This window comes from Mustelus asterias, chromosome 22 (assembly GCF_964213995.1).
Source record: "Mustelus asterias chromosome 22, sMusAst1.hap1.1, whole genome shotgun sequence".
NCBI classification, from domain to species: domain Eukaryota; kingdom Metazoa; phylum Chordata; class Chondrichthyes; order Carcharhiniformes; family Triakidae; genus Mustelus; species Mustelus asterias.
The window spans coordinates 24,320,986-24,339,436 of NC_135822.1; the positions used below are offsets into that span (position 1 = coordinate 24,320,986).

General features: G+C 45.6%; 1 protein-coding gene across 1 annotated transcript in view; it reads left to right on the plus strand.

Moving 5' to 3' along the window:
- The window catches only part of ano11 (anoctamin 11), a 60,224-nt gene that overhangs the window by 6,608 nt on the left and 35,165 nt on the right, over positions 1-18,451 (plus strand). The window contains exons 3-10 of the mRNA XM_078239755.1: positions 3,736-3,965; positions 5,108-5,215; positions 6,044-6,180; positions 9,206-9,263; positions 11,827-11,937; positions 12,164-12,329; positions 12,820-12,910; positions 17,196-17,292. Of these exons, the coding sequence (XP_078095881.1) occupies positions 3,736-3,965; positions 5,108-5,215; positions 6,044-6,180; positions 9,206-9,263; positions 11,827-11,937; positions 12,164-12,329; positions 12,820-12,910; positions 17,196-17,292 (998 nt within the window). The remainder of the gene's footprint in view (positions 1-3,735; positions 3,966-5,107; positions 5,216-6,043; positions 6,181-9,205; positions 9,264-11,826; positions 11,938-12,163; positions 12,330-12,819; positions 12,911-17,195; positions 17,293-18,451) is intronic.

Genomic DNA, 18,451 nt, shown 5'->3' on the forward strand with positions numbered 1-18,451 from the left:
GTCAGTTGGTACGTGACCTCAGACTTTTGTATCTTGCACCAAGAAGGTGGAGGAGAGTGGCCGGGATTCTCCCAAAAGAGTTCTAAGCGCCAAATTGGTGTAAAAACTGGAGTGACTCCCCCTGGTTTTTTTAGCAGGATTTTCAAAATGAATCTCCCGCACTCTGAGCACTGCAGAGTGCCCTAACAAGATTCACGCTGAAAATCTGAGGGCGAGGTCTATTCCCGCTGAAGAGGCTGGCAGCATAGCGCTGAGTGGGCCACTGCGCACGTGCCGATCTGTCAGACCCTCCCACCACCCCCCTCCCCACCAATCACAGGCCTCCCGGATGTCTCCAGGCAAGCCCCGACCAACACCCCCCTTCCCCCCAGCAGCCTGCCTCGATCTCTCTCCCCCCCTCCAGCAGTCCGGATCTTCTGACTCCCCCACCCTCCCCCCCCCCCTTCCTCCCCAATGGCAGTCCCGACCCCTCCCCCACCCCGATGGCCAGCCCCAATCAGCCCTTTCCTTCCCTCTGCCACTGTTCCCAACTGCAGAATGGCAGCGGGATTCCCCCCCACCCTTACCGATCTCCCCCACATGTCATGCCCCCAATAGGCCCCACCCCTTGGCACTGCCCAGTGCCTGGTAGGCAGTGCTAAGGTGCCCCCTGGGCATTGTCACTTTGCCCCTTGGGCAGTGCCAGGGTGCCAGGCTGGCGCTGCCTGGCAATGCCCAGAGGGTACCCCCCTTACCCCGGACATTCTGGGGGGGCCTCAATGGCCTCCCTTCACTCCAGTGGGGTCGGGCTGCCAGCTCCATTTTAATGGGGAGCTACTGTCAACCCTGCTGGAGTGAACCACTCCTGGCGGTCGGGGGGGCGGGGGGATGGTGAGAGGCTAGCGGCCCTGGAGATGTCAGTCCCGGGCCCGCTAATCAGATGGAAATACTGATTTAAATATTTAAAGCAACTTTGCGCCGATTTCTGGTGGGAAATCCGGGGCTCGGAGATGCGTGGAGGCCATGGCGTCCATGGGGGAGCCGGCGAAATGGCCACCGCTTATGTCTCCCTGCCCGCTGTGCTGCTTGCCCCCATATGAATTGCCCCCAGCATGTCCGGGCTGGGTTTGTGGGGTTGAACCCCATACATATTGTATCATGGGGCAGTGTGCATTGTTGGTGTAGTTTTGCATACTGTACATTCAATGTCAGTGTGCATGGCTGAAAGGAATAGCAGTTTGCCAGTTTTTTCAGGAAAATGGAGTTTACCAGAATGAGAGCTGCCTGTGACCAGCAGGGTGTGCTGATGCACAGTTGGTTATGCCAGGCAGATGAATTTTCTCGCAAGCTCTCCTTGTCCGCTGTGATTTTGGGGGAAGAGCCACTGAAACCATGGAAGAATGTAGTGGATAAGCAGGAGAACCCCTGCAGAAATTCACCACACATTTATAAAAGCAATCTTGCACTTATCACATCTCAGAGACATCTCTAAATGTTTCACACCCAGTGGATTAAGAAGTGCAGTAACTCTTGTAATACAGATGAGGAAGCTACACTTCAAAATAGAAAGCATAAAGCAGTTGCATTGACTGCCTTACCTTTGCCTAAACTGCACTGCCTCCTAGGCTCAGCTAGAAGTGCTTTTAATTCCGAAGGGTGTGCATTGAAGTCTCGCTCTGGGGCTTGGGCATGTAAACCAAAGGGGTACAGAAGAGGTTCACCAGGATGTTGCCTGGGATGGAGCATTCGAGCTATAAGGAGAGATTATATAGGCTTGTATTCTTTAGAGCAGAGAAGGCTGGGGGCAGGGGAACATGATTGAGGTGTATAAGATTATGAGGAATTTGCTCAGGGTGAGTAGGGAGCAGCTGTTCCCGTTGGTTGAGGGGTCAATCATGAGGGGGCATAGTTTTAGGGTAAGGGGCAGGAGATTCAGAGACGATTTGAGAAAAAAATGTTTTTCTTAGAGGGCTGTGAGAATCTGGAATGCACCGCCTGTGAAGATAGTGGAGGCTGGAAACCTTTAAAAAAATATTTGGATGAGCACTTGAAATATCATAACGTTCACAGATATGGGACAAGTGCTGGAAAATGGGATTAGTGTTCAGTGGTAGTTATTTGTTGGTGCAGACTCGATGGGCCGAAGGGCCTTTGCTGCACTGTATGACTCATGTTGTATTATAACCCAGCCATGTCGTATTGTAATCTCGCCTGACACTCTCCATGTTGTACTGAGGGAGTGCTGCATTGTCGGTGGTGGCCCTCTTTGGATGAGACAGTTTCAGTTATTCAGATGGATGTTAAAGATTTCATGGCACTGTAAGCAGGGATTTCTCCTAGTGTCCTGGCTAACATTCCTCCTCCAAACAAGGAATTCATCTTATTGCTGTTTGTGGGATCTTGCTGCGTCCAAAATGACTGCCATTTTTATCTATACAACACGACACTTCAGAGTAAATCATTCTATCTGAAGCTGTTTTGGATATTTCCGAGAGATCTGATACACAGAAGGGAAAGAACAATACTGGCTTAGAATATGACGCAGTTCAAATGGATTCACTTTGGTGTTCTGTGAAAACTTTCTTGGTTTGCTACAGCAAGTCAAACTGGAGCTCTTGGATGTTCAAAGCAGCAATGTATATTTACATGGCTTTCAAAACTTCTCATAGTGCTTCAAAAGTAGGAGTCAGGCCCAAGTGTAGGAGGGGGTTAGGAGAGGTGATACAAGATGCAGTGAAAGAGGTCAGTTAAAAGGAGGATGTTGAAGGTGCAGAGAGATGTTGTAAGGTGGGGTGAGTTTGGGGAGAGTTCCCTAAGTAGGCAAAAGGCTGAATGCTACTGGTGTGGCTGAGGGAGCAGTGACTGCACAGTAGGCTAAAGGTGGAAGAGTGGAGGGAGGGATGGATTACTCCGTCGGGAAAAATATACAAAAGATAGAAAAGTCTGAGGTCAAGTACCAACCGACTCAAGAACAGTTTCTTCCCTGCTGCTGTCAGACCTTTGAATGGACTTACCTTGCATTAAGTTGATCTTTCTCTACACCCTAGCTATGACTGTTACACTACATTCTGCACTCTCCCCTTCTCTATGAACGATATGTTTTGTCTGTATAGCCCGTAAGAAACAATACTTTTCACTGTATGTTAATACATGTGACAATAATAAATCAAATCAAATCAAAAGAAAGTTGCAAAAGTGGAAGGGATAAGCCTGCAGAGATCTGAAGAAAAAGATGAGGATATTGAAATCAATGTGTGCTGGGGCATGCCATCCAGGACAGAGTCAGCAGACAGAGGAATTTTGTGTGAAAGTGGAACTCTGGATCAGTTATTCATGGAGGGTGGAGCCTGGCATGGTGGATATTGGAAGAGTTGAATTTGTTGACGACAAAAGCATGAACAAGGGCTTAAGAACTTTGGGGATGAGATGGGAAGGTGTGGGAATAAAAATTCTTATCATTGACTGAGCTTGGGGTGTCAGCACGGAGTCCCAAAATTCCATAGTCTTATTCAGTAAATCCCAAAGCATGTGATTTGTAAATTCCACGGGATACTGTCAATAAATCCCCAGGAATATCATTGTTAAGACTGTCGGAACACTGTTAATAGATGTTCGTCGATAATGTTGGCTGTAAATCCAAGATCTGAAGAGTCATTGCGAAGTGTTCCTTTGCACAGTCAGATTAGCAGTTGTGGCGAGATGGATCAGCAGTGTGGGCTTGCGACTGATATCTAGCTCACTGTCTGCATTCGTCAGCTGACAAGGAGAGCATGTTTAACGTGCCCCTCACTATCAAGTCCTTCATTTCAGATTTTGTGCTGGTTTGGGAAGTCAAAAAGAAAAAGCCCAAGAAGCAGAAGATGAGGAGCACGTATCAGGAAATGGAAAAAGAAGAGAAAGACACGGCAAAAATGAACAACAATAATGAGAAGTGGAGAGACAAGTTTATGAAGAATTTGGTGAATGCGGGGCTCCTGTTAGAGAAGGTGAGAGAATACCCAACCAGCAGTAACATTCTGTTCCCACAGGAGTAAATGGTACCGTGTCAGCAGATTAGCAGTGGTTAGCACTGCTGCCTCACAGCGCCAGCGACCCGAGTTCGATTCTGGCCTTGGTTGACTGTGTGGAGTTTACACGTTCTACCCGTGTCTGCGTGGGTTTCCTCCGGGTGTTCCAGTTTCCTTCCACAATCCAAAGATGTGCCAGTTAGGTGGATTGGCCATGCTAAATGCACGGAGTTATAGGGATATGGGGGATGCGGGGGTCCTGGGTAATCTGCTCTTTCAGAAAGTTGGTGCAGACTCGATGGGCTGAATGGCCTCCTTCTTCACTGTGGGTGTCCTATGATGAGCAGCAATACTCCAGTTCTGGGTTGTACAGCCAAAGGACCGAGTCTGAGTCACTTTTTGATTTCAAGCAGCTGAAGGAATACCCCCTGATTTAAAACAAAATCTGTTCCCAAAAGCAGAAGTAGCTGATCTCTCAATAGGGAAGAAAGCAAACTTACCTCAGCACCACCACGCTTCAGGATAGGAGTGCAACATCGCTGGGAGAGGATTCATAGAATCCCTACAGTGCAGAAGGAGGCCATTCAGCCCATTGAGTCTGCACCGTCTTTCTGAACGAGCATCTTACCCAGGCCCATCAAAACAACTAGAGGGGAAATGAGAAATTTCTTAACACAGAGAGGGGAGGCACTACCTCAAAGTGTGGTGGAATCTGATTCCATTGTCATTTTCAAAAGGCAGTTTGACTCATTTAAGGGAAGAAAGGGAAAAGCAGGGTCATGGAACTAAGTTGGATAGCTCTTTCAAAGAGCTACATAGACACAAAGGGCTGAATGGCCTCCTTTTTTGCTATAAGATTCAGTTATTCTATTTAGTGATTCTGAGTGTGGCTCCCCATTGGAATGTAAATCGGTGACTTTACCCTTATGCTGTGTATTACCTGAATTCTTGCCCCTGGGTGTGTAACAGTTTGCGTTGTGTGACACCCATTTGGCAGCAGTGTGAAAGCTGTGTGTGTGTGTGTGATGGATGTCTGAGTTAGGGAACACTATGCAAGATGTTTTATATGCCTTATCCATGCAGTAAATAACCTATTGGTTTCTCATGCAATTGTTTCCTAGGATATTACTGTCAGTGAGAAGAAAAGCATCCATTACCTGAAGCTGAGCGCCCCCTGGGATGTGCTGGTCTATTATGCGGAAGAGTTGTACATGAGGGCTCCTCTGCAGGTCCGTAGAGTACTTTAATATCACAGAAAACTTTCAATCACCAACATTTCACAGACACATTTTATAAGAGTGCAAAGAGATCGCAAAATCATCCATTTACATTGGAAAGTGCTTCCTTTACTCACGACTGAAGCTGAGATTGCTGATCTTACAAATAGAGCAATTTACGCCAATTCATTAACAAGCCTGCTAAAAACAGCAGAAAGGGGTGTTTAAATCTGTTGCTTTCTTCACTTACCTCTTCCCACTCAGCAGTGGCGATGGGGAGGTAATGGCCTAGTGGTATTATTGCTGGACTATCAATCCAGAAACTGATCTAATGTTCTGGGGACCCGGGTTCGAATCCCACCACGGCAGATGGTGGAACTTAAATTCAATAAAACAATATCTGGAATTAAGAATCTACTGATGACCATGAAATCGATTGTCGGAAAAACTGTCGGTTCACTAATGTCCCTTTAGGGAAGGAAATCTGCCGTCCTTACCTGGTCTGGCCTACATGTAACCCCAGAGCCACAGCAATGTGGTTGACTCTCAACTGCTTTCCAAGGGCAACAAGGGATAGGCAATAAATGCTGGCCAGCCAGCGACGCCCATTTCCCATGAATGAATAAAAAAAATATAAAATAGATGGGGTCGTTCCCCTACTCTCCGAATCCGCAGTCTGTCTACATCACTCCAAATTTGCTCTCTGTGTGCTGGCTACCTCTGGCTGTTTTTTGGCAGTCACTTGTTTGTTTGGCTTGTTTCAGTTATCCAGCATTGTGTTTGTTTTGTGTGTGCATCTCTGCTGAGTCACTAGCTCAGTATTTTTCATGTTACTCGCAGGCACAGCCCAATCCTTGTCTGAATGCGTCTGAGACAGCCCTGAGGAAACTTAATATCCCCAACATCATGACTGAGTATATCCCCAACAGGCCAGTGGATTACTATACCTGTCCTTTCCGCAAATCCAAGCTGGATAAGTAAGTAATCGCAGCAGGGGATTGGGATTGCTCCTTTGTTTCCCCCTCCAAGGGAAGTTACTGATATGTTGGTGCCTCTGTGTATCATGGAACCTCTACTTGGGAAGCTGGAGGAGGGTAAACATCATGAATAACGGTGGGATGGAATTAATTAATTTACTTGCAGCAGGAGATATGATGACCGAGATTTCTCACCAGTCAAGGAACTGTCAGTATAACTCTACTTCCATTTTTAGGGAGAGTGAGTCCTTGAGATTATTATTCTGATAGGCCTCAATTCTAAAATGCTGATGTGCCCCTTTTCATAGTGAATATGTGGGAACCCCCACAGAGCCATACTTGGATTTGAAACTTGTGCTTGTAATGAGCTGCTGACCTCGGCTAGGCTACCGTGGAGAAAAACCAAATGGGGCATTACCTCCAAGTGGAGCTTTTCTCCTAGAGACTGAACTAATCCAGGCACACTCATTGATATCTTAGTTGTTATTTCCAACAATTGTGTATGGTTAAGTTAAGTTTATTTATTTGGAATACTGCGTCCAGTTCTGGTCGCCACACTACCAGAAGGACGTGGAGGCTTTGGAGAGAGTACAGAGGAGGTTTACCAGGATGTTGCCTGGTATGGAGGGGCTTAGTTATGAGGAGAGATTGGGTAAACTGGGGTTGTTCTCCCTGGAAAGACGGAGGATGAGGGGAGACTTAATAGAGGTGTATAAAATTATGAAAGGCATAGATAGGGTGAACGGTGGGAAGCTTTTCCCCAGGTTGGTGGTGACGTTCACGAGGGGTCATAGGTTCAAGGTGAAGGGGGGGAGGTTTAACACAGATATCAGAAGGACATATTTTACACAGAGGGTGGTGGGGGGCCTGGAATGCGCTGCCAGGCAAGGTGGTGGAGGCGGACACACTGGGAACGTTTAAGACTTATCTAGACAGCCATATGAACGGAGTGGGAATGGAGGGATACAAAAGAATGGTCTAGTTTGGACCAGGGAGCGGCACGGGCTTGGAGGGCCGAAGGGCCTGTTCCTGTGCTGCACTGTTCTTTGTTCTTTGTTCTTTATCAGTCACAAGTAGGCTTACATTAACACTGCAATGAAGTTACTGTGAAAGTCCCCTAGTCGCCACACTCCGGCACCTGTTTGGATACACTGAGGGAGATTTTAGCATGGCCAATGCACCTAACCAGCACATCTTTCAGATTGTGGGAGGAAATCGGAGCACCCGGAGGAAACCCACGCAGACACGGGGAGAACGTGCAGAGTCTGCACAGACAGTGACCCAAGAAATAAATCCGAAGCATCTCTTACCTTCAGCAAGTTTATTCTCAGAACAGCTCAGCATAGCAACAGTCTCTCTCTCTCTCTCTCTCCTTCCTTCCTTCCATCCTTCCTTCCCACCTCCCTCTCCCTCCCACCTTCCTCCCTCCCTTCCCACCTTCCTCCCTCCCTTCCCACCTTCCTCCCTCCCCACCTTCCTCCCTCCCCTTCCCACCTTCATCCCCTTCTCACCTTCCTCCCTCCCCTCCCACTTTCCTCCCCTCCCACCTTCCTTCCTCCCTTATAACCTTCTTCCCCACCCACCTTCCTTCCTTCCCTCGCTCACTGTGTCCACGTATACTCTTATAGAGATTGAGCCAATGATTATCACCTGTGTTTAAGAATGAAATTGGCGTAGCAATGTAATCGCCAAAGAATGCCATTGCTGATACATTGACATGAGTGATGGATTCCAGAGCAGCCTTGATAAAGATTTGGGAGTGGAATCATAGACATTCATGACATAGAAGGAGACCATTCTGCTCATTTTGTTTGTGCTAGCTGAAGAAGAGCTATCCTGCCCTAATCCCACTTTCCAGCTCTTGATCCATAGTCGTGTAGGTTATGACAGCTCAAGTACATGTCTAAATTCTTCTTAAATGTGAAGAGAGTTTCTGTCTCCACCACTTTTTAAAGCAGTGAGTTCCAGACCCCCAAAACCCTCTGGGAGACTAACAATCTCCTCAAATCTTCCTAACAATTACTCTAGATCTATGCCCCCTGCTTACTGACCTCCCTGCTAAGGGAAATTGGTCCTGTCTATCCAACTATTTAAAATTTTTATTCATTATGAAAGTTCTTGCAGCCTTGGATTGTTTAAGCTAGTTTGTTTAGGCTAGTTTTTCAGCCTTCAAGCATCCTATTACACAGTGACAAAAAAAATCTTTTGGTAGCTTTGACAAAGTGTGTGCTCACTGGCAGCCATGCACCACAGGGTGTAAATCATGCTCCCTAAAGTGAGAGTCAGAATGAGGAAGGTAGTAGAATGAGGAGTAGTCCCAAGTGTGTGAGAGGAAAAGAGGACTAGGACGTATACTTGTCAGATTATGCACAAGTTTGAAGGCTTCATGAACTGAGGGAAAAAGAACTCTGATCTCTTTGGATGCTGCAGTCTTGAGGATGTTTATGACTTGGTGGCACAGTGGTCAACACTGCTGCCTCACGGCACCAGGGACCCAGGTTCGATTCCCGGCTTGGATCACTGTCTGTTTGGAGTTTGCACATTCACCCCGTGTCTGCGTGGGTTTCCTCCGGGTGCTCCGGTTTCCTCCCACAGTTCAAAGATGTGCGGGTTAGGTGGATTGGCCATGCTAAATTGCCCCTTAGTGTCAGGGGGATGAGCTAGAGTAAATGCATGGGGATAGGGGCTGGGTGAGATTGAGGTTGGTGCAGACTCGATGAGCCGGATGGCCTCCTTCTGCACAGTAGGGTTCTATGGGTCTATGTTTTCCACTATGTTTTAGGATGGTACTGCTTAATGATTGGAAACAAACACCAACTCTAAGCCAACAATGTGATCTGTGCTTCCGGACTGCATCGAAGTCCCGTTTTCCACCATTTTCCCCCATATCTCCACAAGATGGTTCCTATGAAGTAGAGAGTGTCATGAAAGCCAATTTGAATTGGTGGCTTCAATGCCCTTGTTCTGACTTTGGTTACATATAGCACTTCAAGACAAAAATGACCTTTTCTGTTTGTTGTTATAGGTTTTTGGGAAGCAATAATCATGGGACATACTTTACTAATACACAGCGGCATCAGATTGTAAGTCTTGTTTAACAATATGTGAATGTTAATGTGCAATGACACAAGTGTGTGCATGTGTGCGTGCATGTGTGTTTTGACAACACAAACATTTTTGGGACTCTGACAAGGCCAGTAGCCCCAATAATTTAACAGATGAATTCTACCTTTTTAACCACACCTGTCTATCTATCCTTTTCTATCTAGAAAGGTATCAATTGTCTCTTGAAGCCATCTGTATTCACCTGCCTTGGGCACTTATTTATTTGAGTTCTTTTCCTGGTGCACCTTTGTTTGTCCTTTTCATTTAACAGATGAATTCTACCTTTTTACCACATCTGTCTATTTATCCTTTTCTATCTAGAAAGGTATCAATTGTCTCATGAAGCCATCTGTATTCACCTGCCTCGAGCACTTATTTATTTGAGTTCTTTTCCCGATGCCTTTGTTTGCCCTTTTCATTGTGGCCACCTCAACATTTCTACCCCATGCCAAAATTGGATAGCAATGAGCTGAGCTTTCTCCAATCGGGATTCTTTAGTGACTGGTAATTTTTGTTTTTGTAATCATTATTGTTGGACCAGGAAGAACAAAAGTGGTGCCCCAATTTCCCAGTACTCCCAACCTCCATTGGTGTACCACCTCTTTGTCCTTTCCTTACAATGCCCAGGATTCTGGCAGCTTGCACAAATAATATTAACAAGGACAGAGACTTAATTTCAGGCCAGCCTTGGGCCTCTTGACTGGATTGTGGGTTCCATGTGTAAGCCCACTTCAGACCCAGCAATATGTCTGAAGGAATTTCCAGTCCAAAGCAACATAAACATTGTCTTTCTTTCATTGCCACTGACTGAGCTTCTGTGTGCCTCTGATGTTTCTGTTCTCATTCTTAACTTCCTGTACAAACTCCATATAACGTAAATTCTAGAATTGTCTTTGTTACTTTCCTCTGTACCTCCTATAACACCCTATATTGGATGTGGAGCCTGACATTCTGCAACTTGCGCAAGGATGTTGAGTTGTGTAATAATTTGCCAGGGAAAGTTAGATCTGTAGAGAGCGAAAGAACTGATAGATCGTGAGAAAGTGGGTAGGTAAGATTGATCCATTAAAAAGGATGAACCCCTAGACCTTTTGTTCCTAAGGAAGCATTTCTTTTTGTCTATACAGTGTGTGCACAAGTACATGAAGCCACTGTATTCCTGTGTGAAATTTGTTTCAGCTCAGGGTAGAATAACTTACGGATAAGTAGGACTGATAGCGGAGGCCAGATCATGGGTGTTAAGTGGCATCGCATTATTGAGTTGGTTGGAGGAGCTGGTAAAAGAGAGTGAGAGATTGAAGTGTGCAGATAAGGGGGATTTGGGATTTGAATGGAGTTGATGTGAAAGGGAATGGTTAGATATTGAGCGGTTGGGAAACGTGATGATTCGCTGCAGGCGGTTGGCATTGGGTGGATGTAATGTGTGTGTTAGTATTAGATGGTGGTTTGGGGTTGGGCTTAAGTGGTACTCCTGGGTAGAATGTCTTTTCGGGGTGTTGAATGGGGTCTTGGATAGGGTAGAGTTGTTTAGGGTTGCTTGGAATGTTAGGAAGGGATTTGATTTGATTTGATTTGATTTACTATTGTCACGTATTAGTATAAAGTGAAAAGTGTTGTTTCTTGCACGCTATACAGACAAAGTATACCATTCATAGAGAAGGAAAGGAGAGGGTGCAGAATGTAGTGTTACAGCTAGGGTGTAGAGAAAGATCAACTTAGTGTGAGGTAGGTCTTTTCAAAAGTCTGATGGTAGCAGGGAAGAAGCTGTTCTTGAGTCAGTTGGTATGTGACCTCAGACTTTTGTATCTTTTTCCCGAAGGAAGAAGGTGGAAGAGAGAATGTCCAGGGTGCGTGGGATCCTTAATTATGCTGGCTGCTTTGCCGAGGCTGCAGGAAGTGTAGACAGAGTCAATGGATGGGAGGCTGGTTTGTGTGATGGATTGGGCTACCTTCACAAACTTTTGTAGTTTCTTGTGGTCTTGGGCAGAGCAGTAGCCATAACAAGCTGTGATACAACCAGAAAGAATGCTTTTTATGGTGCATCTGTAAAAGTTGGTGAGAATTGTAGCTGACATGCCAAATTTCCTTCTGAGAAAGTAGAGGCGTTGGTAGGCTTTCTTAACTATAGTGCCAGCATGGGGGGGACCAGGACAGGTTATTGGCGATCTGGACACCTAAAAACTTGAGGCTCTCGACTCTTTCTACTTCGTCCCCGTTGGTGTAGACAGGGGCATTTTCCCTATGCTTCCTGAAGTCAATAACAATCTGCTTCGTTTTGTTGACATCGAGGGAGAGATTATTGTCAACGCACCAGTTCACCAGATTCTCTATCTCATTCCTGTACTCTGTCTCGTCATTGTTTGAGATCCAGCCCACTACGGTGGTGTCGTCAGCAAACTTGAAAATCGTGACTGTGGATATTTGGTGGGAATATTTGAGAAGGCTTCATTGAGATGTCGGTGGGACATTGAGTAGGAGAATTGTTGTGGGCTGTGATGTGAATGTATGTTTAGTGAGTGACTGGACCTTGCTATGTTTCAGGTATATGAAATTCTAGCCACAACTGTGTACGGGAAAAGGAAAAGAGCAGAAATTGGGATTGATCGCTTGCTAAATGAAAAAATCTTTTCTTCTGCCTTCCCACTCCACGAGGTAAGATTTACAGGGATAAAGAAAATATTTATTTTCTATGACAGATAGGGGACTATGGAATGTAGTAGTCACCAGCTGCACACTGGATCTAATTCTGGTAATTTCTTCCATAGCTGGTAGTTTCTCTCTCTGTCACCTTATGTACTGATGCCCATTATATTATTGTGTGTTGGGATCTGTCGATATTCTTGCACTTACCTGTTGGTGTATCTTGTGCTGTCCGTAGGGCCCATATGAATTACCAGAGTACGACGTACCTCCAGAAAATCTGAATCCAAGACAAATTTTGTATAAGTACTGGGCCTGTTGGTCCAAGTGGTATAAATATCAACCGCTCGATCACATTCGAGAATACTTTGGAGAAAAGATTGCCATTTACTTTGCTTGGCTGGGTGAGTTCTTTGTTCTATGGTTTCTTGTAGCATGGGAATCGGTTAGCTCGGTTGGCTGGACGGCTGGTTCATGATGCAGAGCGACGCCAGCAATGCGGGTTCAATTCCTGTACTGGTGGAGGTTATTCACAAAGGCCCACCTTCTCAACCTTGCCCTTTGCCTGAGGTGTGATGATCCTCATTGTCGATGTCTGCCCTTGTTGACAGTAGGCTCGCACGGTTGGAAAGTGGTTCACGTTGTCCAAGGCCTCATCGTGGATTTTGGTAACTGGACAGAGGGAGCTGTTGTATGGCCGGGGGCAGGTTGGGTAGGTGACCTTTGGTGAAACTCTGGGGAAAATGGTGTGCCATTTGTAAATGGGTGGATTTCCTTTGGTTGTGTTGGCCATTAACACCTGGCTATGTTTTGACATTAAATAATGATGAAAGCACTTGGGGAATTTGCCACATTTAAATATGTACATGGCTCCTTTTACCTCTTTCTCTGCAGGTTTTTATACTGCTTGGCTTCTCCCTGCTGCTCTAGTTGGCACTTTTGTTTTCGCCTCTGGACTGATGACAATGAATTCGAACATGCCAGCGTAAGTTAATGAATTGCAGAAACTGCACAACTACCAAAGTCTATATAGTTACCAGATAAAACAGCCTCTCATTTACTGAAAAGCACTGCTCTTACAAGCACTGATTTTAAGTGAACCCTGATATAACATAGTTTACCATCTGCTAGGGCTGTGGAGCGACTAGAGCCTTGAATTAACCCACGATATCCCAGGTTTAGAACATCTGGATTTTTGAATGTGTTCATAGCACATTAAGCGTGAAGGAAAATGTAGGACCCCAATAATATACAATACTATACTAAGGTAGTTAGGAAGCTGACAGGCTAAGGGAATTTTTGAATGATTGTTTTCACAATCGTTTCTGTGATTGGCAGCATGGTGGCACAGTGGTTAGCACTGCTGCCTCACAGCACCCAGGTTCAATTCTGGCTTTGGGTGACTGTCTGTGTGGAGTTTGCACGTTCTCCCCGTGTCTGCATGGGTTTCCTCCGGGTGCTCCGGTTTCCTCCCACAATCCAAAGATGCACAAGTTAGGTGGATTGGCCATGGTAAATTGTCCCTTAGTGTCAGGGGGACGAGCAGGGCAAATACGTGGGGTCACGGGGATAGGGTCTGGGTGAGGTTGTTGATGGTGCAGGCTCGATGGGCTGAACGGCCTCACCCTGCTCTGTAGGGATTCTATAATAAAGGATTTCAGTCCTTTTCTTAATCGGTCGTTCAGAGTCTTTGGGGAGCCACGTGAATTCATGAGAGTGATGATAATTAAGTCACAGCAGATGGAGCAGTGACGTAAACGCATTTGGGAGACTAGTGGAAATGTGAATTCGAGATGGTGAAGACAGAGAATTAAAATGTGAAGGCAGCAGGAGATCGCAAAGGTATCGCAAACTCTGAGTCAAAGGCAAGGTTCTATAAATTACAACTTAACATCCTTAACTAGATAAATAGTAGAGCTGATTCTGCTGGAAGTGTTGGGTGGGTTAGCCCTATTGGCTAGATGGCTAGAGTGAGGTGCAAAATGACACAAACAGCAAAGATTCAATCCCCACACCGACTGTGGTGGTAGTTTGTGGAAGCCTCCCTCTGTGTCCCATACTTAATGTGGTGTGTTGACCCTTAAACTTTATAATCAATTATCTCTCTTTAATGTAGACAGATGCCTGTGGCTGATTACCTGCCAGTGAGAATAAAGGCAGGTCCCCATAAGAAATTGATTAAAATAGCCTGAGTCTGTGATTTGATTGGATGGATGATGGATTTTGCATATGAATGCTTTCAGAAAGTTTTGGTGAAAAATGACTTTAAATGCATTCTCATGAGATCAAGGAGGATGTAGTGAATTATGGTATTATCATAGAATCCCTACAGTACAGAAGGAGGCCATTCGGCCCATCATGTCTGTACCAACCACAATCCCCCCCCCCCTCAGGCCCTATTCCTGTAACCCTAATTTACCCTGCTAACCCCCTGACACTAGGGTCAATTTAGCCTGGCCAATCAACCTCTAACCTGCACATCTTTGCAGTGTGGGAGGAAACCGGAGCACCCAGAGGAAACCCACGCAGACACGGGGAGAACGTGCAGACTCCACACGGGCAGTCACCCAAGGCTGGAATTGAACCTGGGTCCCTGGCGCTGTGAGGCAGCAGTGCTAACCACTGTGCCGTCCAGATTATTAGATGTGGTAAATGTTGTTTGTGGCGGGGGGGGCTGATTAAATCAGTTGGTTAGACAGCTAGCATGTGGTTCAGAGTAATGGCAATCGTGTGGGATCTAACCCTGTTCCAGTTGAGGTAGACATGGGGCCTGCCTCCTCACTCTGTCCTGTAAGAAAGCCACAGCATATGCTGTGGTTTGGCCACCTTTCAATAATGGAGGATTCTACCAGGAGAAGAAGAAGAAATGTTGTTATTAATTAACTAATTGATAGAAAGCTCCACTGAGCAGTAGTACAACCAGCATTTGCCGTTGAGAATTGGAAAGCAGGACATATTGGCTTGTAAAATGAGCAAACATGATAACAGCAGATTTATCAGAGGCAAGATTCTGGTATGCTGAATTATCAAATGCTGAAAGCGTTGACACAATATCGGGCAAGTAGAATAAACATGTAAAAAAGCTGTGCCGGGTAACTCAGTGGACAAGTGCACTGTTCAGAATAGAACCAATTCAAACATACCAGGAAGGCCTAGGATGTGCTTCCCAATTTGTGCTAAATTGGCTGCGAGGCGGTGGCATTGTTGTTACTGGACTAGTAATCCAGAGACCCAGGATAATGCTCTGGGGACCCAGGTTCAAATCCCACCACCAAACCCTGCAATTAAAAGTCTATTGATGACCATGAAACCATTGTTGATTGTCATAAAAACCCATCTGGTTCACTTATGTCCTTTAAGGAAGGAAATCTGCTATCCTCACCTTTTCAGAGATGCGACTCCAGGCCCACAGCAATGTGGTTGACTCTTAACTGCTCTCTGAACTGGTCCAGCAAGCCACTCAATTCAAGGGCAATTAGGGCTGGGCAGTAAATGCTGGCCTACCCCACATCCCAGGAATGTGTTTAAAAAGAACTAATCCCCTATTAAGTAAAACGAATGCCACAATTGCCTTCAAAGCTTCTGGGGCGATGAATACCAGACCCAGTCCCTGCTCCTGATCATTATCTGGCAATCCCAGTTGCGATTGTGTGCGTAAGTGTATACATATCAGGTGAGGATAGGTTTTGAAGTGGGTGAATGGCCACCATGGTCACGTAACCTATTCTCTATTTATTTAATCTTGTGCATGTCGATTGGCCATTTCAGTGAAGTACCCAAGAGTGGTTGCTGTGAAAGCTATACCCCAGGTTGATTCATTATCTCAGCAAAAGTTGCAAGAAAACTTTGTGGGGGAGAAAACCATATTAGTCCATGTCACCAATTACCAACCCTTGTTAGAACAAAGAACAGTAGAGCACAGGAACAGCCCTTTGGGCCTCCAAGCCTGCGCCAATCACGTTGTCCTATCTAGACCAACCGCTTATATCCCTCTATTCCCCATTTGTTCATATGGCTATCAATGTGGCTAACATAATTACCTCAACCACCTCACTTGGCAGCGCATTCCAGGCCCCCACCACCCTCTGTGTAAAAAAACTTCCCCCGCACATCTCCACTGAACCTTTCCCCCCTTATCTTGAACTTGTGCCCCCTTGTAATTGTCATTTCTGCCCTGGGAAAAAGCTTCCAACTGTTCACCTTACCTATACCTCTCATAATTTTATAAACTTCTATCAGGTCACCCCTCAGCCTCTGTCTTTCCAGGGAGAACAATTCCAGTTTATTGAATCTTTCCTCATAGCCAATACCCTCCACACCAGGCAACATCCTGGTAAATCCTTTCTCTACTCTCTTCAAATCCTCAATGTCCTTCTGGTAGCGTGGTGACCAGAATTGGACACAGTATTCCAAATGTGGCCTAACCAATGTTTCATATAACTGTAACATAATTTGCCAACTTTTATACTTGATGCCCCGTCTAATGAAGGCAAGCGTGCCATATGCTTTCTTCACCACCTTTTCCACCTATGCTGCCATTTTTAAGGATCTGTGGACCTGTACTCCCAGATCTCTCTGTGTCTCTATGTTCCTGATTGTTCTACCATTTATTTTATAGCTCCCACCTGAACTGGATCTACCAAAATGCATCAGCTCACATTTGTCTGGATTAAATTCCGTGGGCCATTTCTCCGCCCATTTTTTCAGCCTATCTATATCCTGCTGTATTCTCTGACAATCTTCATCACTATCTGCAACTCCAGCAACCTTAGTATCATCCGCAAACTTGCTAATCAGCCCATCTACATTTTCTTCCAAGTCATTTATATATATTACAAACAGCAGACGTCCCGACATTGATCCCTGCAGAACACCACTAGTTAGACCTCCATTCAGAAAAACATCCTTCCACCCTCTGTCTTCTATGGCCAAACACAGTAAGGAGTCTAACAACACCAGGTTAAAGTCCAACAGGTTTATTTGGTAGCAAACGCCACTAGCTTTCGGAGCGCTGCTCCGATTTCTACTCCATCTGACGAAGGAGCAGCGCTCCGAAAGCTAGTGGCGTTTGCTACCAAATAAACCTGTTGGACTTTAACCTGGTGTTGTGAGACTCCTTACTGTGTTTACCCCAGTCCAACGCCGGCATTTCCACTCTATGGCCAAGCCACTTCTGAATCCATTAAGAACTGTGCAGAATATGCATGTTGTGTGATAGAGAGACTGTGCACACAGACCTGTGGATTGATTATGTATTTTACTTCTTGCAGGAAAGAGATTTGTAATGTCAGCAACCATTACAGCATGTGTCCTCTCTGTGACACCTGTGACACCTGGAATATTTCCGAGATCTGTTCCACGGCTAAAGTAAGTCTGTTAAAACTTGTGGTTATTATTTGTATCTATTTGCATGGATATGTTTATATATTGGTGCCCATGGTTGTGCAATTACTTGCTTTTGTGCCATCTGTGGCAACGTGGCCCCTTTAAGGGACGGGTGTTCATGGGTCACAGGACCCTCCTGGGGCATATCTGGAGGAAACACGCGAATTGGCACCGATCGGGTGTTCGGGCACGGATCCTGGTAGGATGGAACCTCCAGTGTGAGACCGGGAGTCGGTAGAACTAAACCTGTACCTGCATTGAGCCTGTTTGTATATAGTTTATCTTTGCTTCAATAAATCATTGTTGTGATTCAAGGCTTCCTCGTCATGATACCGCACACTACACCAACATCATTAGATCAACTCTACACAAGAATCTTTTGTCTCCAACGCCTTTAGTATTTTATTGTGTTGTGTCGGTCCCAGTGCTTTTCCTGTCTTGTGTCCATGAAGTATTTGCATTGTAGGGATATCACAAAAGGCTAGTTTGTTGCCTGAGGACAGTCTGATGATAAATAAAGAATAACCTACCTGCCATGTAGAAACACGAGTAGGCCATTTAGCCCTTGAACCTGCTCTGCCATTCAGTGAGATCATGGTTGATCTATGACCAAACTCCATATAAATTGCATGGCGCTACCCTATCTGTGAAACAGTACAGATTCCCTCTCACAACAGGAATGTACTCACTTGCCAGGCTTGTTGCCTGATGTTCTCTCTCACTCCAAACAAGGAGATGATGGGAAAGAAAGTCTGAACATTCACTGAATACTGCCCTTTGTTTCATCAATGCAGATTGTGAACTCATTAAACATCGACCGTTCTTCATACCCATTATTACATTGGGTTTACATCGAAATCACTGTTCAGAATGAGATCATATGGCCCAACGGGTCTTTACCAGAGTTTATATTCTCCTCGAGCTTCCTTCCACCCCATTTCATTTCATCCTAACAACATCTCTTCCTTTCTACTTCATGCACATCTCTGGCTTCCCTTTAATGCCAGCATCTCCACATCATGGTTCCCTTTAAATGCATCTATGCCTTTTACCTCAGCTATTCCCTGTGGTAGTGAGTTCCACACTCTAGGTGCACAGGGGTTAGCACTGCTGCCTCACAGCGCCAGGGACTCGGGTTCGA